Here is a 26856-nt window from a genome sequence, read left to right as displayed (position 1 = left end):
TTCATGGTGACAAGGAGAGTTTAAACTCTTTTCCAAAAAGTCTACGAAAGGCACGCCATTGTGGTAGTTATTTCTGAAGTCATTTTGTTCATCATTGTCCCCTGGGGCACAGAACAGGAATTCTGTAATTATCTGCCAAAGTGTTGATCTGGTCCCTTTTTCTCCCTCTAAAGTCCATCAGTCACGATGTTCTGTTACTTCTCTAAGTGGGCCTCACTTTCCGCACTGCCCTTTCCACTTTCACAGCTACTTTCCTAATACAGATCCTCTACTCATTTATTCATAGACTGTGCTGTGCAATGGCATCAGCTAGTTTTATTACTCCTAATCTTTATTCCTGTTAAATCATTACAGGAACCGTGCCAGACAGATCTTTCTGAAAAAACACCTTCAGCTTCTACTCCTCTGCTAAAAAAAAATCTGTGTTGTTCCCCACAGCCCACAGATAAGAAAACCCCAGTTTCATTGGCCAAGATCATTTGAAGCAGCCCCAACTTGTATCTCTGACCTTATCTCTCTCTGTTTCCCTGCATACAGCCCCCATTCTAGCCATTGTCTCTTGATTATACTGTAGACACTCCCCCAGAGTGTTCTGTTTGTAATAACCACCACTCTTCTGTGCCAACTATGGCTTATGTTCATTTAGGTGAACTCAGACTTGGAGTCTTGCTTCTGGTTGATCACTCCCTCTCCAGAACTCCTACCACCTTTCCTAGGACCCTGAACCATTTATTAGGCACTTATGTTGTGTTGCATGGTGACAGTTTTTATCTTTTAATGTTCTCTCTTGTTTCTCCAACTAAATGGGAGCAGCCTTGAGGGCACAGATCATTTCTCATCCGACTCAGTATCCCTGTGCTTGGGATAGTATTTTTCATATATTAATAGTTGCCGCTCAGTAAATCTTACCACTGTGATGTCTTTTCAATTGCTGTTTTAAAAGTCTTTTTGCAGAAGAGACAGTAATAAGAGGTTTTGAAAATCTTAGCTACTTTTCCTATCAGAGTTTTATGTATGAATTAGAAAATTATGTTTTTTAGATATCCAACTGAATAGTTATATATGTAACTGAAGCTTCTTCTAAGAAAATAGAATGAAGTTGGAATCTTTCTGTGGTTTTCCTCAAACAGGCATAAAAACATTGCGAAGCACAAACAGATACAAAGATGTTCCGGCTGGGCGTGGTGGCTCACGCCTGTAATCCCAGCACTTTGGGAGGCCGAGGTGGGTGGATCACAAGATCAGGAGATCAAGACCATCCTGGCCAACACGGTGAAACCCTGTCTCTACTAAAAATACAAAAAAATCAGCCAGGTGTGGTGGCAGGCGCCTCTAGTCCCAGCTAGTCAGGAGGCTGAGGCAGGAGAATGGCGTGAACCCGGGAGGTGGAGCTTGCAGTGAGCCGAGATTGCGCCACTGAACTCCATCCTGGGCGACAGAGCCAAAAAAAAAAAAAAAAAAACGCCAGAAAACAGATGTTCCATCACTTCCAGGCACTGAAAGGACAACATCACATTAATAGATTCTACAGTGAGCCCACTCTAAAATAATCCTTACCGCTAGTGCTTTATAATTATATGGTTGCTACTTTTTGCCAAGTAGTTGTTCATTCCATCCTAGATTTAAGACACAGTATTTCACCTTGACTGGCTGTTACGAAATTTCCAACGGGAAGGAACAACACTTTCAATTCCTAGTGAGGCTGATTCAACTTTGTTTTTTCAAGAAGAGAACGAGTATAGGAGATAGGGGTCACCCAGGGAGAGCTGGAGGCAAAGCCATAATGCCAATCCATGAAATGGATTCTAAGTTCTCTGCTTTGTCCTCATGGGCATTTTGAACCTGTAGGCAATTATGCTTCTTTAGTAGAATCAACATATGATTATTTTAAAAAGTAAGGTATTCTCTAATATCAGTAATAGTGTGAAGTTCAACTTTTTTCCCCCTTTTTGGCTATATCTTCACACAGTAAGATCAGGTCCTGTTGTTAGGTTTCTCTGTGTGTGTGTGTGTGTGTGTGTGTGTGTGTGTTGGGGGAGGAGGTATGGAAACATGAGTCAAATGCAAGCTTCCTGTTCTCAGAAAATGATAACATTAGTGATTTTGGTAACTTGGAATATTTTAATGAGGAATTTTAGCATGTCAAATGGATTAAATCATGGCATCCAAATTATTACCCAGTTAGGTATTATATTTCAAGTTTATACAATGTTGAATTCTGGGCAGGAAAAACCTAAGAAGTTTCTAGCTTTCTATGGCTTTAATTTGAATATTTTCTTTACTTTTACTGATAATGTAATCGGGATATGTTATTTTGCACCTATATGACAAAAAAGTTGGCTTCTTCAGGTGCACATTATTCGGGATTCTAAGCTAGGTACTTTTGGAAGTTGCAGGTATCCTTGAAAGCAGTGGCTCTCAACTTGGCCTGTGCATTAGACTCACCTGTGGAGCTTTTAAAAAATGCAGATGCCTGGGTTCCATACCAGACTCAGAACATAAGCATTTTCTGCGATAAACCCAGGGTAGAGTGTTTTCAGAAAGCTACTCAGATGACTTTAAATCACTTTCTCACTAGGAACCACTAATTTAAGGTCACTTACAAGACTTGTTCTTTCAGAAGCTAGAGTCTTGGATTGAAATGCCCCTTATGAGGCTATGTGGCCAACCATCCAATAGATGATTACCCCTACAATATCCTATAGAGTCAGTTTAATACTTTTTGATGGTCTAGTATATAGTGGACAGGATGAACAGCACTTTTAAATATAATTTCTTCCCTTTCCCCTTTCACATTTTCTTGAAAGCCCAAAAGAAAAAAAAAAAGGCACATTATTCCCTTTCTCCTACTTGGCCAAGTTTGCCTTCTTCCTGCCTTGGGACTAATGCTAAAATTCAGCATGGCTGTTTTGGTGTCATAGCTTCAAATTATTTATTGGCTTATTATGCCAAAACATTTTATTTTGGCCACCCTAGCCTTGTTGGCATACAGGTCTGGGAATATTGTCAGATGAGGCCACTGCTGCCAGGAAAGGGAGCATAAACAGTTGTTACAAATTCAGAGGCTATTTGGTTTTGTGTTTTAATTTCTTAATACACGCATGGCAGATTTAAAAAAATCATTGTTTTGTGGAGCTGGTGAATACAACAGCCAGATAATAAGACAAAATTAAACCTACAATGGGATTGTCAGTATGCCTTTCATAGCAGAGATCCAAAGTGGAAAATCTTGTGGCTACATACTATAATTCCCTGTGACAACAATAACTAAAAATGCGAAGTCTTTATTTTTCCATTTCAATCACCCTGCTGATATGAGTTAGTTCTCATTCTGTCTTTTGGGTTTTGCTAGTTGTCATTAAAGGAAATTCCAGGCAATAAAAAACATACAAAATCCAAACACATTAAGGGTTTTTCCATCTTCATTTTTATATGCATCTATAAAATAACATGGACATTTTTGGACATAAAAGCAATGCTGCAGCTGAGTCAAAACAAGAGGAAATACAGTCTGAGTGATCTCTATTATACAGTTAGTCATTCAAAAGAAAACCAGGCTGTGTGCTATGCAATTTAAATGAGGTACAAAGCAGCTCTTGTCTTCATTCAAGGAATCTTACAAACTCAGTTAGTTATTTCAGGAAGTAGATAAGAAACCTAAAAGACATTTCCATTGAGATGCATTGTGAGCATTTTAATTTAAAATTACAAGTCTATTGAAAAACCACATACTGTATTTAAGCTCCATTTACATGACAAAGGCACAAAAAATGGAGTGGTGATCTCATAATTATTTTCTTACCACGTCCTTGTAGTATTTTTATTAAAAGTATTTTTAGGTAATAATTTATTGTGATACAAAAGAACAGAATTACTAATTTAAAAAAAGTCTACCAAAGAAAACTATAGCTGTATCCCATAAACATATACAAATGTAATATATGAAAAAAATGAAAACAAAAACAAGACAAAACAACAAAAAACTCCTCTCCCACGGGGTTAGGAAGGTGAGGATGCTCCTGCTGCTGCCCGGCCAGCAGATGGCACAGTCCCCCAGCTGGTCCGTGCTGCAGTCCCTTCCAGGTGGGGTCAGCAGCTTCCTCCTCTGAACAGTTTCAGGAAAGTTTTAGCTAAAGGTTACCACCTCCCCTGACTTCCCTCCCTCTTTCCCTTCATCCTTCCTCCCCTCCCCTCCCTTCATCTTTCCTTTCTTAAGAAAATTTTTTTTTCTCCAATTGACTGGAAGAGTGAATGCTACCAAGGAGGTCAAGTTAAAAATCATTACTGAGAATTACTGTGAGTCCCTCCTGAGGGCAGATATTACAATCTGTCCTCCTGTGAAGATAGCATGTAATTAATCCAGGTTTTTAGAAAAGAAGGCAATTTTGGGGATGGATCTAGAAATACAACAAGGTGAGATGTGGTATAGATTTACTCTTTCTTATGTCTTTTTCCTCCTTAATTAAAAAATAAAAATAAAAACAGAGTAGTCTATGGAAAAGACAGGCATCATGTAGATGGTAAAGCAAGGGGTTAGGAGTTAGGCACACTTAGTTATTGGAGAATTATTTCTGCAAGTCAATCATAGCCTACTTCCAACAATGTAACATATATATTTTTCCTAAACTTTAAAAAATTAAAGTATAACATACAAAGTGTAATATATAAAGTATAACACACAAAGTGGCCCTCTGGACCATGACTGCCTCCCTTCTTCTTAAAATATTATTCTGACAGCTAACAGTAGAGAGTAGCTTTGCCTCCTGTTTAATTATGTGCATGAAAGGCTAGAATATGTATTCTTTGGGGGTTGGCTTCTTTTGTTCAAATTATGTTTTTGAGCAGCATTTCCAGCTTTGGAATAACTGGAGTTCTCATCTTAGAGAAGGCAAACATTCCTTCTGGAAGAGTACAAACAGGTCTAATGCCTGTGTATGAATTAATTTGTCTTACATTGTTTTTTTTTGACATGTAGAGGGGTATGAAGGTGATGATGCAAAGTCGGGAGAAAAACTGTAGAAAATGCAGGTTGCTCTAAAAACTAATTTGGCCTAAATAATAGTATTTCTAGGATCAGATTTGCTGTTAGGTATCTAGCATTTGTTCAAACCAACCTAACTTCTAGTAACTTTGCCATATGGATGGTAAAATGCAGTAATAATGTCTTCCTTTCTTCTTTCCCTAGATTGGTACCCTGTATTAAATGTGTTCTGGAGGCCAGGCGAGGTGGCTCACGCCTGTAATCCCAGCACTTTGTGAGGCTGAGGCAGGCAGATCACTTGAGGTCAGGAGTTCGAGACCAGCCTGGGCAACATGGGGAAACCCCATCTCTACTAAAAATACAAAAATTAGCTGGGCGTGGTGCCTGTAATCCCAGTTACTCAGGAGGCTGAGGCAGGAGAATCCTCTTGAACCTGGGAGGTGGAGACTGCAGTGAGCCAAGATCAAGCCACTGCTCTCCAGCCTAGGCAACAGAGTAAGACTCCATCTTAAATGAATGAATGAATGAATGAATGAATGAATGTGTTCTGGGCTTTTTAGCTGATAATTGCTAAACTCTTCCTAGATGCATGATTTCATTTAAATATACAATGCATACACTATTAAATCTACTATAATCTCAACTGGCAAGATGATTATCTCCATAAGAATCTACTTCATTAACCAAGAGTAGATTGCAACCCATTACAAAGTATTTCAAATGCAATAAAACTACCCAGAAACCCTTGGGGCTCTCAGCTTTACCTAAATATGTAAGAAGTAGATTCTGAAGGAACCAAGTACTCAAAGAGCAGTGACAGAGGTGAGAAGTAATCAAGCTTTCAGTGTGTAGCACAGGAAGGCACCGTTCACCTCTGTTTAAGTAATATGCCGGACTTCTCTACAGAGGAAAGAAGGTTTACAAGGGAAAAAATAAATATCTGGTACCAAACTCACACCTTTCCTGAGACTGCTCAGATCTTGGATACCAACAAAAAATGGAAAGTCAGGAGGTAGGTGGAGAGACACGGAAGGAACAGACAAGCTCAGCTAGAATCAATCTATGGCAAAATAATTAGAAAAGGTTTTCTAAATAAAATAGAAGATTTAGTATGGAGTGGGGTGGGCAACTGAGGCCAGGGGAATCAGGGTCCAGGAAACTTGTTTCTGGAACTGTAAGATCCCACTCAAAATGATTATTTCATCAGGTCTCAGTATTTTGAACTGTAAAATGGGAAAAACAAAACCAATCACACTTTTATCACTTGTAAGCGATATATTTGTATCTATTCTTCTGTCTTCCTGCCTGTCTATAATAACATAGAGTATTTATATTTCTATGCTAGTAGTTAGCAATTAATAATTGATCCATTATTAATTTTATTGATGGTTGTAATATAGAAACCAAACTACTCTCAAATAAATAAAGCAGCTGAGTTCATCCAAACCTGAGTTTCACCAACCCGTTTCCAACCTGTGACTATTTCCTTAGGCAGAGCTCATTATTCTCCAGATCAGTTTGTCCTCTTATTTTCACTACAAGGTAACAGGACATTTTTGATGCTAGAAACATGGCAGGTGGGCAGTCACCAAATCCACAGGCCTGTGGTTTAGGCAGTACATTTGCTGATGGAAAATGCAATCTCCAACAAATGCCTTTCTAGCTACTGAGGATTATTTATAGGTTCTGACAAGTAGAAAAGGAACATCATTATTAACACTAACTCGAATGAACTCTACAGGGAGGAGGACTATAAAGTCTTCATAGGATGCCCTTAAGAGATGGGGTCTGAGAGAATCTGACCATGGGAAGGGAAAGATGAAGAGAGAAATAGGAGTGAGTTGCCAAGCCATGCAATAGGACTTAGGGCTTGGGTTTTTTGTTTTTGTTTTTTTTTCCTAAGTCATCAGTGGTCCTCTTTTCTAACTGCAGAGTCTTCCTTTTCCAATGTTGGTCCAACATCTCTGAAACAATGCAGGGCTTTCTCCTCAAAGACCTGCTGGGACCCAGATTGCTCCCTCACGGTGATAATCTTGTCTTCCTCACTATTAAGTTCCTACTTCTTCAGACCTCACCTGCCCCTTCCACTTGTACCTCTAGAAACCCACTAGAAACTCCTTTATGAGTTGAGTTGGTTTGCTCATGTCTCTTGAATGTACTTTGCTCAGTCTTTGCTTATGCCATGTCCCCACCTGTAATTTTCTCTCATTGAATTCTACCCTGTCAAATGCCATCCATCCCTCAAGACTCACATCTAGTCTCATTTTCTCTACAAAGCTTTCTCTGAATATCTAGGCCTCAGGGAGCTCCTCCTTTTCCTCTGAACTTTGAAGAGCAGTTAGGGCCTGTATCATATAACGTAGTGCTAATTAGTCATATTTGATTACCTTTTATTTTGTTATGTGTTAGTCTCGCTAGACTATTTGAGTTAGAGACCTACTGAGGTAGGGACCAAACGATTTGAGTTAGGGACCTAGTCTACCCAGAATGGCAGAAGGGGCCACTTTTTCTAGTTGGTCCACCCAGAAGGAGTTCTTTCTGCTAATTCACACAAATGCAAGGTATAGATCAGCTTAAACCCTCTCATCTTATAATCAATCTCAGACATATGCAGACCAGCCTTGCTACCACGGATAGATACCACAGTCCCTAAGGAGAATAATCATCTTCCTAGACCTCCTGAGTGACACCATTTATCAAATGTTTTCTTTCAAGACACCAGCTTTTTTTATATACAGGAAGTTGACATGAACTTCCAGATGAAGCAGAACAAAAGACATTCTCTAAAGTAAATGAACAAAAGCCACCACGACAAAAATCAAATTCTGAGACAGATTGTTCAGCAACAATTAATAAAAGCCTTAGAAACAGAATCAAAGATACAGTTTGGGAAGAGGCGGAAGAAAGGCCAGGTGAGCTAGCTGAAAGAGTGGCAGATAATACAGAGGGGAAATTTAGCTCAAGGCAATGATTGCTTCCCAGCCAAACAACCACGCTTGGCACTGAGGTAGAAGAGAAAAAACCTGAACGAGCCTCAGGGCCCACAGATTTGCTGTCTAAAAGGAACTTCCGGCTTTGGCCCTTTAATAAGTCATGCATGCTGGTATGCAGGACCAGCTGAGAGGAAGGGGCTGCAGTCCTGACCCACCATTTAGTATTAGCACTATGACCTGGGGCAAGTCACTTGATCTAGTTTTCTCATCTGCAAAATGGAGATAATACCATCTCTCTCATTCATTTATTCATCCCTTCATCAGACATTTATTAAGGGCCCACTGTGGGCCAAGTGCAAAGGAGCATAATGATAAGCAAAACAGACACAGTCTTTATCCTTATTGGGTGTCCGTATCATCTCACGGGGCTGAAGTTACAGAGAAGGAAAGGGAAAGCACTGCACTGTAACAGAAGGTCATCTTCTTTATCAATGACTTCCACTCTTGATTTAGCTGTGTGACCTGGGCAAGTCTAATTTTCTTCTGGCAAGTCTATTATCTATAAAATGAGGAAATTTCCGGTCTTAAAATGTTATTATTCCAAATGCAAATGAAGAAATTAAGCTTTTTAGGTACTTCTGAATCAGGGCTTTCTAAAAGATTATTATGAAATAGTCCAGATGCAACAAAAGGATGAGAATAATATAACAAACCCTGTGCACCAACTCTCCAACTTAAGTGAAAAAACATTACAAGGAGCTCTATCTGGTGGCATGCCCTCTTTTCCCCTGAGGGATAATGGTGATGAGTTTGGTGTTTATTATTTTGAATCATGGCCTTTTTTAGGAAATCTGGTATGTAACTAAGAACAGTTCACCAGTGAAGAATTCTTCCTACACTTAGGTGTTCCTGGCTTCTAATGAATGTGAGGTCACAATAGTGCACATCACAGAAGCTCAAATACCTGCCTCTTCTCTCTCTGCCAACCCTGCTTGTTACTCCCCCTGCAGAGAGAATGTGAAAAACCCTGTGGCAGGCACCCCCACTGCATTTAGAAGGAGCACAGTTTTGTATTTACCTTAAGGGCCTTCTGTGCAGATTCACTAGACCCAATTGCGATCAGGTTAGGCCCAGCCATGCTGCAGAAACTCTTCAAATGCAAGCCATCTGCCACCGGCACTGTGGAGACTGCATAGTCCTACACGGACAATAGAAAAACAAGCAGTTTAGTATTGCAGAATAATTCTAAAACTGATTAAAAACTTCCCTGAACTACACCTACTCCTTGAAGGCTGTCACGGACCTTGAATATTTGGAAGAAAAACTGGGACCCACAGGTTTGGATATTGCTAGTTAAATGAAGACTGCTTCTAAGAAGAGAGCGGAGTCACCAGATGTGTGACTGCTGCAACATCTTTGCTGGCTGTTTGATCTATGGAGTGGGCTACTCTGGGAGGGTGTATTTGAATATCCCGTGTAAACAGTAGCTCAGCTGGAGACTCACATCCTCACGGGGAATGGAGCATCTTGAGAGTTATATCCCTTCCTATGCAGTGCAGAGAGCCAATCTATTAATAATCAATAAAGGGACCTTAAGAGGATGTATGTGCAACACCTAGCACGGTTTCCAGCACACAGCAGGCACTCAGCACAGGTGACCCCTGATTCCAATCTAAAAAAATCTGTATGTCATAACAGAGTCAATTGGGTTTCCAGATTTTTTTTTTTTTTTTTTTTTTTTTTTGAGACAGGGTCTCGCCATGTTGCCCAGGCTGGTTTGGAACTCCTGGGCTCACGCAATCCTCCTGCCTTGGCCTCCCAAAGTGCTGGGATTACTGGCATGAGCCATCATGCCTGGCCTTCCAGATTTTTTTTTTTAAGTTGTTGATTATTCCAGGAACATCTGCCAGGTGGCTGTATAATTATACACTGGAAGAAGACAGAAGATGCCCATGCTAACTTTGTTGTTCTTGTGGTAGCCCAATGAAGCCGAATTATTGAGGAATTTGAATTTTATAGCTTATAAAACTTCTAGTAAATGTACAAATATTACGAATTATTGTACAAAGCCAGTGAAGCGTAAACAACATTACTCATGATATTGATTCAATGGGTCTATGATTATTTATTAAGTAATTACTTTGTGCCAGGCATAAACTACCTTTTACCTACCTTAAAAGTATCAGCCAAGATTTCAGCACCTCGTTGATTTGTCCTTTTGGAAAGGCCCACAAAAAATTCTCTGCCTATAATAGATGTCATGGAACATAGTGAGCGGGTGGCACCAGGGACTGTACATCATTTCTTTTATCTATAAATAATGACTTTAAAGCATCACACAGTTTTCTCTTACCACAGAGGACAGCTTCACTAAAGAGACTACAAAAAATGATTTCAAACTACTGCCCTTAAGAATAAACTTTTTCAAATTCATAAAGGCAGAAAGTAGGATGGTGGTTTCTAGGAGCCATGGGGAAGGGTAAATGGGGAGTTATGGTTTAATGGATAGGAAATTTCAGTTTGGGAAGATGAAAAAGTTCTGGAGATGCGTGGTGGTGATGGTTGCCTAACACTGTGAATGTTCATGCTTCTGAACTGTACATTTAAAAATGGTTAAAATGGTAAATTTTATGTATATTTTACCACAAGGAATGAAATTTTTAGGCAATAATACAGTTAAACATATTGGTAATCTCTGATCAGAAATTAAGTAATAGCAATGACAACTTAACAGTACAACAGTTCCTCAAATAACATCATTTTGCTCAACTTTGATCAGGAAAAAGAAAAAATCGATTCTGGGCTGGGGCCATGGTCTGCATGGAGTTTGTACATTCTCTCTAGGCCTGCACGGGTTTCCTCCCACATCCCAGAGCTGTGCACAGCAGGTGAATTTTCACGTTTACAGGGTCCCAGTCTGAGCAAGTGTGGGTGTGTGGGTGTGCCGTGATGGGACGGTGTCCTGTCCAGGGCGGGTTGCCACCTTGCACCCTGAGCTTCCAGTATAGCCTCCAGCCACCCTCGATGACCCTGAACTGGAAGAAGTGGGTTAGAAAATGAATGGATACAAATGATTGTAATAAAGTATCCAATAATCATACAAATGTACAACAATAAACAATGTTGTAGGATAGTGCTCAATGAGCCCACCATATTTGTGATTGTTTTGAGTTGCGTGGTGGGAGGAGGGGCTCCTTACAATTTTAGCTTGGTAAACATTTATTCCCTGATTTAACCCACCACCACCACAACTGCTGTCACTCACTAATTGACCAAAAATTGGGCAATTATCTTGTTTTTATTAATTTAAAAAAATGTGCGTATGGCTGACATTTATTTCAATGTTTAATATTATAAGTGTTTTGGGTCTTGATTTAGAAGCTGGGTGGTATTTTTGTGACTAGAAATATGCCAGAGGAACTTAACTCTTGTTTATATTAGCCTATGGTAAAAATGGTTTTGTTATATGTCACTTCGCTTAAAATTCACAGTTTCCATGAACCGATCAACATTGTTAAGTGAGAATTTACTATACTACCTTTTTTTTCCCACTAAAATAACAATACTAGACATTGTTGATAAATTCGGATTCTTTTCTTACAAAATGATCATGTGAGGCCTGAGGAAACACTCTGGGGAAAGTGAGTTAAGTGCTGACTGGTCTTCAGGTCTGACCTCTAAGAGCCCTGTCTTTGAAAGTATACATCCATATGGTTGAAATCAAAACATCAAAAGATACCTATGTACTAAATACAACATTTCTGCAGGATGAAACTGCCTTCTTATTTGACTTTTCTGAAATTCAGCAGTTTTTCTACTCAGAAGCCAAAGCACTAGATAAAAATGGTCTCTTAGTTATAGGCAAATAATTATAGTATGGAGTTAGGCAATATATAAATGTGGGAATTCTCATCTTCCCTTTATTTACGGAAATCCCACATAATATGTGGAAAAGAGAGTCAAAGAGAAATTAGTATCTTTTTGCCTCAGAGTATTATGGTAAAGTATAAGAAGAGTAGCCATGCAGAAGGAATTGCTTGATAGATTTTATAAACATTATAACTTTAATCTTCATAATGTCCTTATAAAGGGGCAAATGACATAGGTCAGGTGATGTTATGACAATATCCAAGGGCTTATGTTGTTGGCAGACACAGGAGCCTTTTGTGGCACACTGACAGTTTTTTGGGTAATGGTATGATTGTGTTGTCCGTTAAGAAAACTCACTATATAAAGATCAAAATTTAACTCAGGGAGAGGTATTTTACTTGAAAAAAGTATTATGTACTTTATTAAATAGCTACAATGAAAAAATATCAAGTTTCCTTAATTCTTTCAAGATAAAAATAGGTTTATAAATTAATTTATTTATAACTTTTAAGAAAATCTTTTAAGAAAAACATAATACTCTGAGGCAAAAAATAAAAAAAATAAAAAAAATACTGATTTCTCTCTGAATATGTTTTCCCACATTTCATGTGGAATTCTTTTCCAAGAAACAAAGGGAAGATGAAAATTTCCACATTTATGTATGTAACAAATTTTTAGGGTGGAATGCATACCATTTCCATTTTAAAAGACTAAGGTGTTCAAAGGCTAAGATGTGATGGGAAAGTACAAAGAGAAGGATGCTGCTTATCTCTTCAAAGTAAGTTGGACTTCTGTCTCTGGCAGTATGTTGGATGAAATCTCCTAAATAATCTTCCTGATGGAAACAACTAAAATACTGAAATGGACATCTAAATTTGTTTTGATGTCTTTTGTGTCATTTTCTTCTATGCCAATTCACATTTTTGTTTTTCCCCTTCCTGTCTCAGTCATTTATAGGAGAAACCAGGCCATTTTTCCTACTGACTATCCTACATTCTTGCTTTGACTGGTTGCTTCCTCTTATAACTTAGCATTTAAATTTTTCCTTTATCCTTTGTATTTTCAGTAAGCAGGCATTAATTAGATGCTCATTCATATATCTTTTAACAGGACTACTGTGGGTTCAAGTGGCATCAGCCTGATTCCCTCATTATAAAGTTTCCTGTCAAGCTTTCATATAACACTTTTAATATCATTTGTTGATCATCACACAGGTCCATTATTTTTACTAGGAATCTGCATTTATTGGCTGCACCTCTAAAAAGAAAATCTCTCCTCAAGTATTTGGTCTACTTGAAATAAAATTCATAAAGGAAAGAAAAGCTAAATGCTTGAGTCTGTCTTTTACATATAAATTATTAGAGTTATGAGTTAGTGTTCCAGCAACTTACAGTAATGACCAATAAGTTCTTTTAAAAAAACATCATTACCTTTGAATGAATCAAAGATGAAATCACAGTAGAAATTAGAAAACATTTTAAAAAACTAAATAACAAAAATATCCATATCAAAATAAGGAGTCTGCTAAAGTAGTACTTGGAGGCCAAGTTACATAGCCTTAAAAGCTTACATTAGAGAAGATGAAAGGCTAAAATTAATGAGATAAAATTCCAACTTGAGATGTAGAAAAAAAGATAATAGAATAAAAAGAAAGAAATGTGAAGGAAGGAAATATAGAAACAGAAAAGAAACATTCAAGAGAAAGAGTTCAACCAAGCCAATAGTTGGTCCTTTGAAAAGATTAATAAAATTAGCAAACCTTCTGGCAAAGAAAGAAAGAAGGCATAAATTAACATTACCAATGAAAAGATAATATAGCTATAGTTGTTGTGAAGTTTAAACAGATATTAGAAAATGTAAGTAACTTTATACCCAACATTTTGAAAAATTAAAATAGATAAAATCTTAGAAAATGGAACTCATCAAAACTGACTTAGGAAAATCTAAATTGTCACATAATCATTAATCGACTACATCAGTTTAAAATTTCTCCATAAAGAAGGCACAAGAGCCTGTTTCCAAAGTTTAAGGAATACATAATTCAAATAGTACTGATTCCAGAGAATAGAAAAAGAGGAAATATTCCCTAATACGTTCTCTGAGGCTAACATAACTCTTTTACCAAAACCAGACAAGGATAACAAGAAATATAAATTATAGGCCACAAAAACAATAGTCATAACAAAATGTTATCAAACTAAATTTAACACTGTGTTAAAAAGAGAATACAAAACTGGTCAAATATCAGAAAATGAATTAATGAAATTAACCACATCAACAGATTCAAGAAGAAAATCATATAATCATTTCAGTGATGCAAAAAAGAGTTTACTCTATCACCTGAAATTCATTTCCAGGTGTTTACTTTAGAGAAACTCTTGTATATGTTCCCAGGAGACACACAAGAATGTACATAGAAACACTGAAGATAATCGACAAAAACTGGAAAACATCCAAAAACACATCAGCAGTAAAATTAATCATACATTATGGTGTATTCTTATCACAGGGAACTACACAACATTGAAAATGAACTATAGCGGCACACATCAACTTAGATCAAAAGTAGAAAAATCACCTAAGAGTTCATATAATGTGACTCTAATAAAGGTATCTTGTAGCTTTATAAAACTACAAGACAAAACTAAAACAGCATACACTTTAGGAATACATGCATGGAGGCAAAACTCAAAGAACAACAAAGCAATAATTAGCACAAAATTCAAGACAGTGGTTACTTGAGGCTGGGGGAGAGGCTGGTTGTCACTGGGGACCCCACAGGAGCGTCTATGGTCCTGGCAATGTTCTATTTCTTAAGTCAGGAGGTGGACACCTAGGTGTTTATTTTATTATTGATCTTTAAACTATACATAAACATTTTATAACTCTTTTTTAATATATTCTGTATTTCACAAAAATAAATAAAAGTAGAGGTAAGTAGCTGTCTTTTTAAGAGAAATGGGATTGAAACAATTTTTGCCAGTAGCTGCTTGCTTGACTGACAGATTTCCCAGCAGGAACAGGATTTGGAAAGCAGCTTTCCTTCTGTCCATTTCCTGATTAATTATTAATGAGGCTTTGAATTACAGAGGAAAGAGGACACAGAGCACATAGAAAATGTTACAGACCTTATTTCTTATCTAACTCTTCCTAATCCAAAAATTGAGTGGTAATGGTTACACAACATTATGAATGTAATTAATGCCACTTGAATTGTACACTTAATAATGGTTAAAATGGCAAATGTTATGTATGTTTACCACAATAAAATAAAAGAGATGAAGAAAAGTGAGAAGTAGAAAATAGAAGGCAGGACCACACATTAGGTGTGAATGGGGTGCCAAGGACGTAAAGATATCCTGACATCATCTCAGTTTTGAACAAAGTAACTATTAACACATTAACTTAAGTATTGAATACAACAAATAAAAGTCTACAGGTAGTATCAAAGGCAAGCCTAAATGCTTAGTACCTACTTTGAAGATAGGTCAGAACTACTAGGCTTGAGATGCTAGGGAAAGACCTTTGACCAAAAGAAGAGATTCCTAGTGTAAGCTGCACTTTCACACTGAGGAGATTTTAGGGGGTCTTTTGGCTCAGCTGCTAAAATAACTAAATGGCTGTGAACATAGCTTGGTTAAGCCATATTTCAAATGTTAACAGTACCTGCTTACAATAAGTTATTCATTGCATGGCTATTTCTGATAAAAAAGTTATATTGTAAGGAAGTGTGATTTACACATCTAACTTTTCACAAAAGCCTATTTTGTTAGAGAAACAGGCTGTTGTTCTGTACTGTCAAAAAGAATGAAAGTGCCATCAATGACACAAAGAATATTCTAAGGGGAACTTACTAGGCAGATTCAAAGAATGCCTGAGTCTGCTTGACACACCCAGCGCTAAGAATGCAGCGTAGGCCTTCTTGACTCCTCGTTCTGTGTTCTCAGGGTTCAATGGGCATGCAAACCAAACCCCAGAGATGGACCACTGCATGTGACAGTGGCAGCACAGCTGCAGTACACAACTCCAGGGCATACTATTCATACAATCCCTAACAAGAATGGCGCCCCCAGAGCTGGCAACGTGGTGGCCTCACCCGTAGCTACAGTATGTGACACTTAGCAAAGAACTACTTAAATGTCACAGGATAAACACTCCTTCTTCAGGAACATTAATTATGTCCAAAGGTAAGAAATGCAAAACATTATTTTGATATTAAAACAAAAATGGCTATATCTTGGCTATATGTATACATGAGATTCAATATAAAATTCACATTAGCCAAAATATTAGACTTCCAAGTAGCTTCATGCTTTCAGTGGGTCACCTGGGGCTACGTTCCTAAGTCCCTGAGGACCAGCCTTTGCTGTCAGGGCTACACTGGTGAAATGTATTCTCTGACATGTCTGGGAAAATAAACTCTCACTATAAATTAAAATTACTATTGATTATCTTGCTCATCAGTATAACCAGAATGAATTTGGGGATGTGGATTTTACACATGATTTTATACAACACTAATTATATGATAAATGAGTTGAAAAGGTTAAATGCTAAAATTACTGTTTTTTTTTTTTTTTTTGAGACGGAGTCTCGCTCTGTCGCCCAGGCTGGAGTGCAGTGGCCGGATCTCAGCTCACTGCAAGCTCCGCCTCCCGGGTTTACGCCATTCTCCTGCCTCAGCCTCCCGAGTAGCTGGGACTACAGGCGCCCGCCACCTCGCCCGGCTATTTTTTTGTATTTTTTAGTAGAGACGGGGTTTCACCATGTTAGCCAGGATGGTCTCGATCTCCTGACCTTGCGATCCGCCCGTCTCGGCCTCCCAAAGTGCTGGGATTACAGGCTTGAGCCACCGTGCCCGGCCTACTGTTTCTTTAGTAGCCACATTACACATTGTAAAAACTGATTCCAGTTAGATCAATAATATTATCTGTTCATATTTTGTTGAGTTCTGCTATTATTCATCTGGCATTAAGCCAAGTCAATCTGCATAGAAATTATTTAAATCCACCTTGCCATCTGGAAAGAAAATTGTAAATGACACTAATCTTGAATTAAGAATCCTTTAAATACAAACCAGATATACAGTAACACAATGGAAAACTTATAAATTCATGTTGTAGAAGAATAAAGTAGAAGCAAGATACACAGTGGTGATGTACATACCAATAATGTTCTTGTAAAAATATGCAAATGTATACATACGAAGTACTAAAAGGACATATATACTAAATACTAAAGTGATTATATTTGAATAGGTCTTTTTTTCTTATTGTGTTTTTCTGTATTTTCCAATTTCCCTCCATTTAGCATCTATTACTTTGGTAATTAAAACTACTATAATAGGCCGGGCACGGTGGCTCATGCCAGTAATCCTAGTATTTTGGGAGGCGGAGATGGGTGGATCACCTGAGGTCAGGAGTTTGAGACCAGCCTGGCCAACATGGTAAAATCCCATCTCTACTGAAATACAAAAATTAGATGGGCATGGTGGCACACACCTGTAATCCCAACTACTCAGGAGGCTGAGGCAGGAGAATCGCTTGAACCCAGGAGGCAGAGGTTGCAGCAAGCCAAGATGGCGCCACTGAACTGCAGCCTAGGTGACAGCGAGACTCTGTCTCAAAAACAAAACACACACACACACACACACACACAAAAAAAAAACTATAATAAAATAAGTAAATACAAGCCAAGTATTAAAAATATTCTTGGATAGAAAAAATAAATACAACTATACCTGTGAATAAAACATCTCCGCCATCTAAAGTTGCATTTTCATCTTTCATCTCTACTATATTGAGCTGAAGTTTTTCTAATGCTTCTTTCATCATGTCAACCTGTTGAAAATAAAATGATTCAGATTAATATACTATAATTTCCTAACAAGAAAAAACCATCCAAAACATCTGAATACTAAATCATGCTCTCATGTGCACACACCCACACACATCCACACTCATATACATCCATCCTTGTGAATATATAGTGTATGACCAGTCATGATCATTTGTAAGAGAATAAATGATCTCTTAGATTTTGCTTATTTTGTTCCCTTCTAGTGTAAGATTGACTCAATATAGTGTCATTTTTTTTTCTAGAGAAAGACTGAGTAGTTACAATACTGTTGGAGGCTGACTAGTTAAGACACTGTTGGAGTACAACTAGTTAATGCACCATTGGAGGCTGACCAGTTTGGCCACTGTTGGAGGCTGACAAGTTAGGGCATTTGTTAGAGGTTGACTAGTTAGGGTATTGCTGGAATCTGACCAGTTAGCACACTATTGGAGGCTAACCAGTTAGGGCACTGTTGGAGGCTGACTAGTTAGGGCACTTGTTGGAGGCTGACTAGTTAGGAGACTGTTGTGGTCTGACCAGTTAGCACACTATTGGAGGCTGACTAGTTAGGGCACATGAGTCAAGGAAAGTGGGAGGCAAAGCACTTAATTCTCCTACCCTTGCCAGAAAATGCAAGATTCCATTTTAAATCTTATGTAAGTCATTTAGTCAGAATTGTACACATACAGTATAATACATGGAAGGAATATCAATAACTCATAACTTGAAATCTCAACCCATAGGACAATCATTGTTTCCTATTCAAATATTTTCTAAAATGTCAAAACATCCATTGCTTCTCTGTAAATCGAAACTGTGTTAGTTATATTCAAACAGTTAATATGATTACCCATCTTTTAAAACCAGTTCCTTAGAGGTGACTAACAAATTCAACAATTACAATCAAACCAATGAATATTTGAAAATAAATTTCAGGAATTTCTGATTCCAGGGCATATCTAAAGCACAGAGATATTCTGGGTTGAATTAAAGACCACTTCTATTGAGGCTGACTTTAATGTGGGGAAAAGAAAGAGATCAGCCTGTTACTGTGTCTATATAGAAAGAAGTAGACATAAGAGACTCCATTTTGTTCTGTATTTGAGATGCTGTTAATCTGTGACCCTACCCCCAACCTTGTCCTTTGCAAGAGACATGTGTTGCGGTGACTCAAGGTTTAATGGATTTTGGGCTGTGCAGGATGTGTCTTTGTTAAACAAATGCCTGAAGGTAGCTTGCTGGTTAAAAGTTATCACCATTCTCTTAATTTCAACTACCCAGAGACAGGTACACGGCCAAAGGTCGCAGGGACCTCTGCCTAGGAAAGCTAGGTATTGTCTAAGGTTTCTCCCCATGTGATAGACTGAAACTATGCTGCTAAAAGGTTTATGGAGATGTTTGCATATGCATCTCAAGGCACAGCATTTTCCTTTGAACTTATTCATGTCACAGAGGTTTTTGTTCATATGTCTTACTGCCGATTTCCTCTTTTTTCTTTGATCCTATTGTCCTGCCACTCCCCTGTCTTTAAGATGGTAAAGATAATTATCAATAAATACTAAGGGAACTCAGAGACCGGGGCCGGCGTGGGTCCTCTGTAAGCTGAGCGCCGGTCCCCTGGGCCCCGCTTTTCTTTCTCTATACTTTGTCTCTGTGTCTTATTTCTTTTCTCAAGTCTCTCGTTCCACCTTACGAGAAACACCCACAGGTGTGGAGGGGCAGGCCACCCCTTCACTTTAATATAATAAATGAATGTGAAACATAACAATTTAATTCAAGTCCTTCCAGCAGCTCAACAAAACAATTTCAGTATTTTCAAAGGTCTGCAAAACCTTTAGGATAGTAAAGACATATATTGAGATGACTTGAATAGGGGCTAAGGGAACAAGAGATCACATCACACTGGGCAAAGCAGGTAGTTCTGCCAAAATACAGCATGCTGAGTACACAGTGTGAATTGTCAGTGAAGAGTTTAAGAGACAAAAATAGAGCAGAGCTACTTCTAAAGTAATAAAAATATGGAAATACTTTGACAACAAGCCTGACATTCATGCATTCAAAAAACATTTAAAGAGGATACAAAGTAAAATAAATATATCATCTCATCCTTGTCCTGGAACTCATGTAAAAATTCCACAAACCGGAGTGACTCAGAACAATAAAAAATATTTCCATGGACAAAATGGTCTTAATGTTGTAGTAAATACATTCAGTGACCTTTTTTTAACAGCAGAATAGGTTTTCCTATGTAATAGGAAGTGGAACTGTTGCTACAGCATAAAATAAGGAGCAAACACAATATTTACCATGACATGTTGGGCTACTGTGAACCCAGGAAAACACAACTGTTTCCTTTTGACATCTCTGCTGTCTTTGTCCATGGAAAATTCACTGAGCTTAGGGAGAGATCATGAGAACAGATGTACAGTTACTTTTTGTTTCTATTACTAATGCTACTGCTTCTATTATAACTTAACATTTCAAAGATTACAAGGAGTTGAGCAGTAACATAAATTTTGGTTTGAAAAGTCTGTATGTAACTATGCAACATCTCAACTCAGGAACTGTATTCAATTCTTAAAAGTTAGAGGAGAACAGAAGTAGGGATATATACCAGTTTCAGAAACATTACATCTCTTTAAATGTCCTATGTCTTTGAAAATTAAAGTTTTAGAGGATAAAATGTTTGTGGTTTTCTTTTCTTTTCTTTTTTTGTTAAATTAAAACAGCTGCACTCACATTAAAAAACAAAAAACAGAAAAACAAAAACTAGCTTTTGTGCATGGGCAGTACTTAAAAAAATTCAATTACATCTATACAAACAGTCATCAGGATAGGTCCATACCACACATGTTGATGATACTACATTACTTTCAGAGTTCAGCACATGGACAAGTTTTTAAAAGATTGTAAACATCAAGTAAACAGTTTTGAGAACTGCAGGGCCATACGGCATCAAATCGGCAATGCTAACCCCAGGGAGATTTCTGGGGAAGAAATGAGAGGCTGAACTCGGCAGGCTGTCCATTGGGAACCACACACTCTTGGCACTGAGGTTCCGATGAAGCAGACAAATTCAGCTGCAAACAGGCTTGACACATGGGTCCACAGCAAGCCAGCTATTCAGGCAGTTAGAACACTAAATATAACTATAGAAGTGGGAGTTTTTGCAGGAAAAGATCCAAACCATGGGCCTTCAAGAAACTGCCCATTCTGTGGTTACATGGCCATGGTTAATGTTGACTTAATTAACTTCCAAGAGGAAAAAAAATGACCAAATAACACACCCACCTTTCATTGAGACACTAGCAGTGTGGAACTTAGCATTACTCAGAGAAACCATCAGGACAAACAGGATTAATTCCAACGGCTGAGTTGAATGGGTCATTTTAGCCCACAAAATTAGAAATAAAAAGGGCAAATTAGAAAAACAATCTTACTTAATTTAAGCCTTAGGGTATAAAGTATATACAGTAATTTTCATTCTTTACTCAAAAAATTTACAAGACCTTTCTTCCCTCCCTTTTCATGCTACATGCACTTTGATTTCATCTTAAAATAATGTTATACTTGCATTTTTTGCCCCATTTTTCTCCTCCTACTATTTATCACAGCATAGATTTCTTCTCTGGCCACAGATGCTTCAGATCACCTCTGCTGCTTCCAGTTCTGCTACTTATTAGCCAGTGTCCTCCGGTTGTTTAATATTCTGAGCCTCGGTTTTCTCATCTTTAAAGTGGGTATTTATTCATTATAGTATCAACTTTTTAGGCTCCTTCTAGTCATTAAGTACATAAAAGTCACACAGTATTTGCTGAATAAATATTTCTTTTATGAATAACAGCTTGTGTATACACAGTGACAGATACTTGTACTGTAAAATTGGTGCACAAGAAAAAAGCTGTTGTTCTTACATTTGGACATGTTTCTTGTGTTTTATCCCTCCATGACAGATCCCATCTGCTTTCCTGTGAATTAAAATTACAGATTTTTTTTTTTTTGCAAAGCCAGTATACAGTTAGAGCACATACATTGGGGATACATTTAAATTTAAATTTAAATAATCCAATTCTGATTTCCTTCCAGCTCCTGGAAACTGTCAAGACATGTGGCAAATTTCTTGTGTAACCTCTGCTTTGAAATAGCCCTCGGAAAGTACTACATAAGGTGGGAAGTGGGCCTGTCTGGTAAGATGTTCCACAGGACTCAAAAGAGCCTCAGCTAAAATGATACGGAATGATCATGGTCACTGAGAATATCACCATTCTGAAGGGCCCAATCAGTCTAAAGAATTCTTTCTCTTTCTCAATGCCTGGTCTCCTTCCTTACCTTTCCCTTTCCTACGCTCTTCTTTCCTTTTTTTATGGCTCTCATTTCCATCCTATCATGTTTTCATCATCATCCTGTCTTCTCTTTTCACTCCCTTTAGACCCTCATGGTGAGTGGCAAGAACCAGGGATTAGAATAAAGTCCTTATCACTTATTAGCAATGTGACTTGGATAAATTCACCTCTCTGAGTCTGTTTCTTGACTTGCAAACGGGAATAGTGCTTTCTCTCTAACAGGGATGATGTGAGTAACAAATAAGATAATACATGTAAAACACCTAGCTCAGTGCCTGGCATATTGTGCTCAAAACTAGTAGTTGGTGATATTATTGTTTTGCCCCAAATTAACTCAGTCCTTTGTTTGGATTTTGGCTACCTTTCGAAAACAAGTAAAACATAAAAAATACAATTTTCTGTATTAAATAAAACATCTTTTAAGTTCAGTTTTCCTTTTGTTCTTGCAAAATCTCCCTCAAACCTAAAATACTAAAAAAACTCTCCAAAACCCCAAAACTCTCCCTAATATAAAACAAAACAAAAATAAAGCCTTATATAGTTTTACTAGGAAGCTATATTCATAACTTGTTATAGCACTGTTAGTTTAATACTATTTATTTCAGGGCAATATTTTCCAAGTGACCCTTTCCAAAATTGACTTTTGCTGTTTATTTTCAATAATGCCTCTTTTGAATGTTTCACATCTTTGTTCTAAATGTTGTGAATGTCTTTGTGGGGCCTGGTGAACAGTTCTGAGCTGTGGCTCCTTAAAGAATATGCACCAATCTGTTAGCCAAGCTGCTTTCCTTCAGCTGTTTCTGCTGCCAGATACTATGAAATAAACGTGGCCCTCAAAGTTGGCCTGTTTGTGGTTGACATGTCTCAGTCACCCACAGTTCTGCCATGTGCTGGAAGCTGTGCTATCACCACTATCACCACTATGTTTTCAATGCCTGCTTAAGTTTTCCTGGTTTCTTTGTAACTCATCACATTACAGGAGCTTTAAAATTATAGAATCATCCTATGCCTACACTTGTCTGGCTCCAGAGAGTTGAACAGCAGCAACATAGCTTTGTTGGTAGTGAGATAGTTTCATTTCCCAATTTTTTGCTGATTTTGTTTTGCCTTTTAATGTTGAGTGTGACATGTAGATAAGGCTGAGGAAGCTGCTCAAGAAGCTGTTGTCTTGGCACATCAAGGTACAGATGGCTTGGAGCTTGCTGATGCATCAAAGTTACTATATTGTCCAAGGTCATATTCAAAAGGCCACACTTTATTTCTTTATGCTACTTTAATCTTCTTTGTTAATCAGCACATCTTTGGTCACTGTGGCCACTTGCTAGTACACGTGGCTGATTTTATGACATTGCTTAATGTTGTATCACACTTTCACATATTTTTTTTCATGTGAGTAACATCTCGGTTCAATAAACATTTGGTGGATGTCAACTGTTTTTTTTTTTTTTTCTTCAAATCAGGCCACAATTCTTTTTTTTAAGCCACAGTGAAATGAATCTAGTGGGACAGATACACTTTCTGAATATATAGTGACGATAAAATGGAATATTTGTTGTGATGCTCACAATAACTCCAAAAAGTAGAAAGGGTAGATATTAGTATACCCATTTTATATCTGATTAAACTGAGGCTAAGGGAGGTTAACTGACTTGCCGAGTCAAGCCTCCGGAGCCCATCCTCATTTTCACTTCACTGTGTGATTATGATTCCGCTGAGGTCTTACCATAGAGTGCAGCCCACATCAGAATTGGAGCCCATGCCTTCTGCCTTCCAATTCTGTACATTTAAGTCCACTGGGTATCATAAGATCCTGTGCCAAGGTGACTTTGTGATATGATCTCTTCATATCAGAGATAAATGCAATTTCTGTATATGAGGGCCTTAGGATGTTAAGTTATAGAATGATTAAGAACACTAAGTAATATGAACAGAATATATAAACCACACCAACCTGTTTCACCAAGAAAAACCTGCATATTCATTACTACCCTTCGATTTTGAGATGCCTTAGGTTTGGTCAGTGGTTCGTTCCTAAATTTTTCCATATGTGTTGATTACCTTCTTTTCTTTTCTTTTTTTGAGACAGAGTTTCACCCTTTTTGCCCAGGCTGGAGTGCAATGGCATAATTTCAGCTCACTGCAACCTTCACCTCCCAGGTTCAAGTGATTCTCCTGCCTCAGCCTCCCAAATAGCTTGGATTACAGGCTTGTGCCACCACGTCCAGCTAATTTTGTATTTTTAGTAGAGATGGGGTTTCGCCATGTTGGCCAGGCCGGTCTCAAACTCCTGACCTTAGGTGTTCCGCCCATTTCAGCCTCCCAAAGTGCTGGGATTACAGGCATGAGCCACCACTCCTGGCTGTATGGGTCGACTACTAAAACTAGCCAAAACTACCAACAAAAAAGGATGGAAGAGACGTTTAATATACTCAATGATCCAGTCTTAAAAATTTCTAAATAAAAACATTTTGGAATCCTCTTCTATATTCTAATTTTAGGACAAAGTTCTCAGGAGAAATTCAGTTAGAAATAACAGCAAACATTTGTGTAGTCTTCCTATGTGCCAGGCACTCTGCTATGAACTCATATTAACCTTATTTAACTTTTACAACCTGATGAAGCAAGTACAAGAATTATTTGTTTTACAGATGAGAAAACTGGGGCAGAGTAAGTAAATTTGATCAAAGTCTCATAGCAAGTAAGCAGAGAGCTGAGATTTGAACTAGCTTTGCTCTGAAGTTTGTGTTATTCTTTCCTATACAATATTGTTACTAACAAAAAAAACTTAGGTATCTACAATGAAATTGAATGACTGTGAGGAGCTATTGTTCTCTCCAAAACAGATTATGTTCACTATTATTTATTTATTGAACAAAAATGTGGACTCAGACATTCTGGAGAAATGGAAGGATAGAGGCTACAAATTGCAGCAGTTTGAACTTGCATTTGGTTTCTAAAGAGTCTAAATTTTGCCTTTCTAAGCATACACAAACTACGGCTAATAAGTTTTGGGAGCCACTACTTTCTCATCAGAGTATGAGGAGGAGTTATTTGTATAAAAATCTATAGTCAACAGTGTATTTTAAATAGTGAGATTACCAAAGCATATGGATATGCAGACACACTCCAAACCAAGACATTATATATACTCCAAACAAATGCAATGAATTTAGAGAGATGAGAAGGGTTTCTACCACACTAGTAAGTATGGTAGGTGGAATTCTAAAATGGTGCCCATGATTGCTGCCCCCTGATGTGCATGTCCTGTATAAATCTCTCCCCCTTTGAGTGTGAGTAGGACCTGAAAATATGATGAAGATATCATTTCTGTGATTGGTTACTTTACATAGCACAAGTAAAGAAATTTTGCAGGTGTAAAGTATCTACTCAGATGACTTGAGTTAATCAAAGGGAGATTACCCTGGGTGGGCTTGACCTAAGGAGAACCCTTAAAAGTGGGTTTAAAGGTTAGAGACAAAGAAGTCAGAGAGATGTTCTGATCTTCTGTTTTGAAGAATGTAAACATCCATGTTGTGAATTGCCTGAAGAGGGCCTACAGGGTGGCCTCTGGGAACTGAGAGCAATTCTCGGCTGATAGCTGGTAAAAACAAACAACCAACAAATCAAATGGGAGCCTTAGTCTTACAAAAGTGGTCAACAGAACTGGAAATTATTTAATCATGACAATCTTTAAAAGTTATCAAAGTCAAATAAATATTAACCTTGTGATTATTCAGAGAACTCATGATTTTATCAAATGGTCAACAAGTGTTAAGGTTTTATAACCACTCAGCTCATTTTCCCTCTTATTGAACTTTTTGTTATAATAACTTTTACATGAATAAGATCTCTTGAAACATTTCCCACAAACTGTTACATATCCATTTCATTTTTTTCCCATTGATTTCTTGGATTTCCAAACATATGGGTTTATTTCTAGTGGAAACTGCAAAAAATTAACCAGGATATTTAGCATTTTGGTTTCCATATTGGTAAATGGAGGGAACAAAGCTTAAAAATGAGGTCATTTCCAGCTCTAGACTTCTAAGAGTTGCAGCCCCAGAAAAAATTTTGGCATTTATAAATGTTACTCTAACTGTAATCCTATTTCCCTTCCATAGAATTTACTGAAATACCCCAGATGGTTACTCATGATTAAAGTATTCTGGTGTTTAACAAATCCAGTCAGAGGCAAGAGGTCGGATATATGAATGCAGACAAGATAGGGCAAACCCAAAAGTAGATTTAAAATACTTTAGAAAGATGGGAGTCCTCAGAGGCAAACAGAAGACTCCACTGCAGTAGGAAAGAAAGAGTGTGAGTGTCAACTCAACACTAACTTATGATACTTATATTTTATTTTTTTGGAGGAACCCATCACACAGTTTCTCTAAGGCTGCTAATTACTTGCCAGTAGTGAGATAATTATATGACACAGATAATCTACAATGCTTTTCCTGTAAGACAGATGTCAGGCTCTGCTTATTTACCAACCTCTGCGTATTTTCTTATTTATATTCACATGCAGTATAGTAGATTTCATCAACTTTGGGTTCATTCCGTAAGTTGGACTGAGCTGTTAAACCCAATCCTAGAGCCCTGCAGTTCTTGATATATGAGATTTTTCATTTCCCTAGCCAATCTGAGTTGAGTTTTCTGTTAGCTGCATCTAAAAATAACTCATTTATTCCCATGATCAATCTTAACCTGAGAGAGAAGGATCTAACAAGCTCCAGGCCGATGCTCTGAGACACAGGGTCAAATCATTCTTTCTGCTTTGTCCTACTCCTGACCATATACCTGGGTGCTGCTTTGGTTCTTTTCCTTGGAGTCCTGTTCTAGTAACCTATCCCATTCCCTTCCTATGAGTAGGGTCCTGCTATGCGCTCTG

The 26856-nt window shown here is 37.8% G+C and overlaps 1 protein-coding gene across 14 annotated transcripts in view; it reads right to left on the bottom strand.

The window, feature by feature from the left end:
- Positions 1–26856, bottom strand: part of DDAH1 (dimethylarginine dimethylaminohydrolase 1) — a 255707-nt gene that overhangs the window by 22806 nt on the left and 206045 nt on the right. For 13 of the 14 annotated variants that reach the window (XM_077991877.1, XM_077991919.1, XM_077991856.1 and 10 more), the window contains 3 exon segments: positions 17525–17624; positions 10087–10160; positions 8993–9112 (listed from right to left, as the gene is read on the bottom strand). In XM_077991877.1, the coding sequence (XP_077848003.1) occupies positions 8993–9112; positions 10087–10160; positions 17525–17618 (288 nt within the window). In that variant the 5' untranslated portion in view covers positions 17619–17624. 14 annotated transcript variants of the gene reach the window in all.

This window comes from Macaca mulatta, chromosome 1 (assembly GCF_049350105.2).
Source record: "Macaca mulatta isolate MMU2019108-1 chromosome 1, T2T-MMU8v2.0, whole genome shotgun sequence".
Lineage (NCBI taxonomy): Eukaryota > Metazoa > Chordata > Mammalia > Primates > Cercopithecidae > Macaca > Macaca mulatta.
Note: the sequence above shows the minus strand (reverse complement) of the source record. Positions and strands in the feature narration are given on the sequence as shown.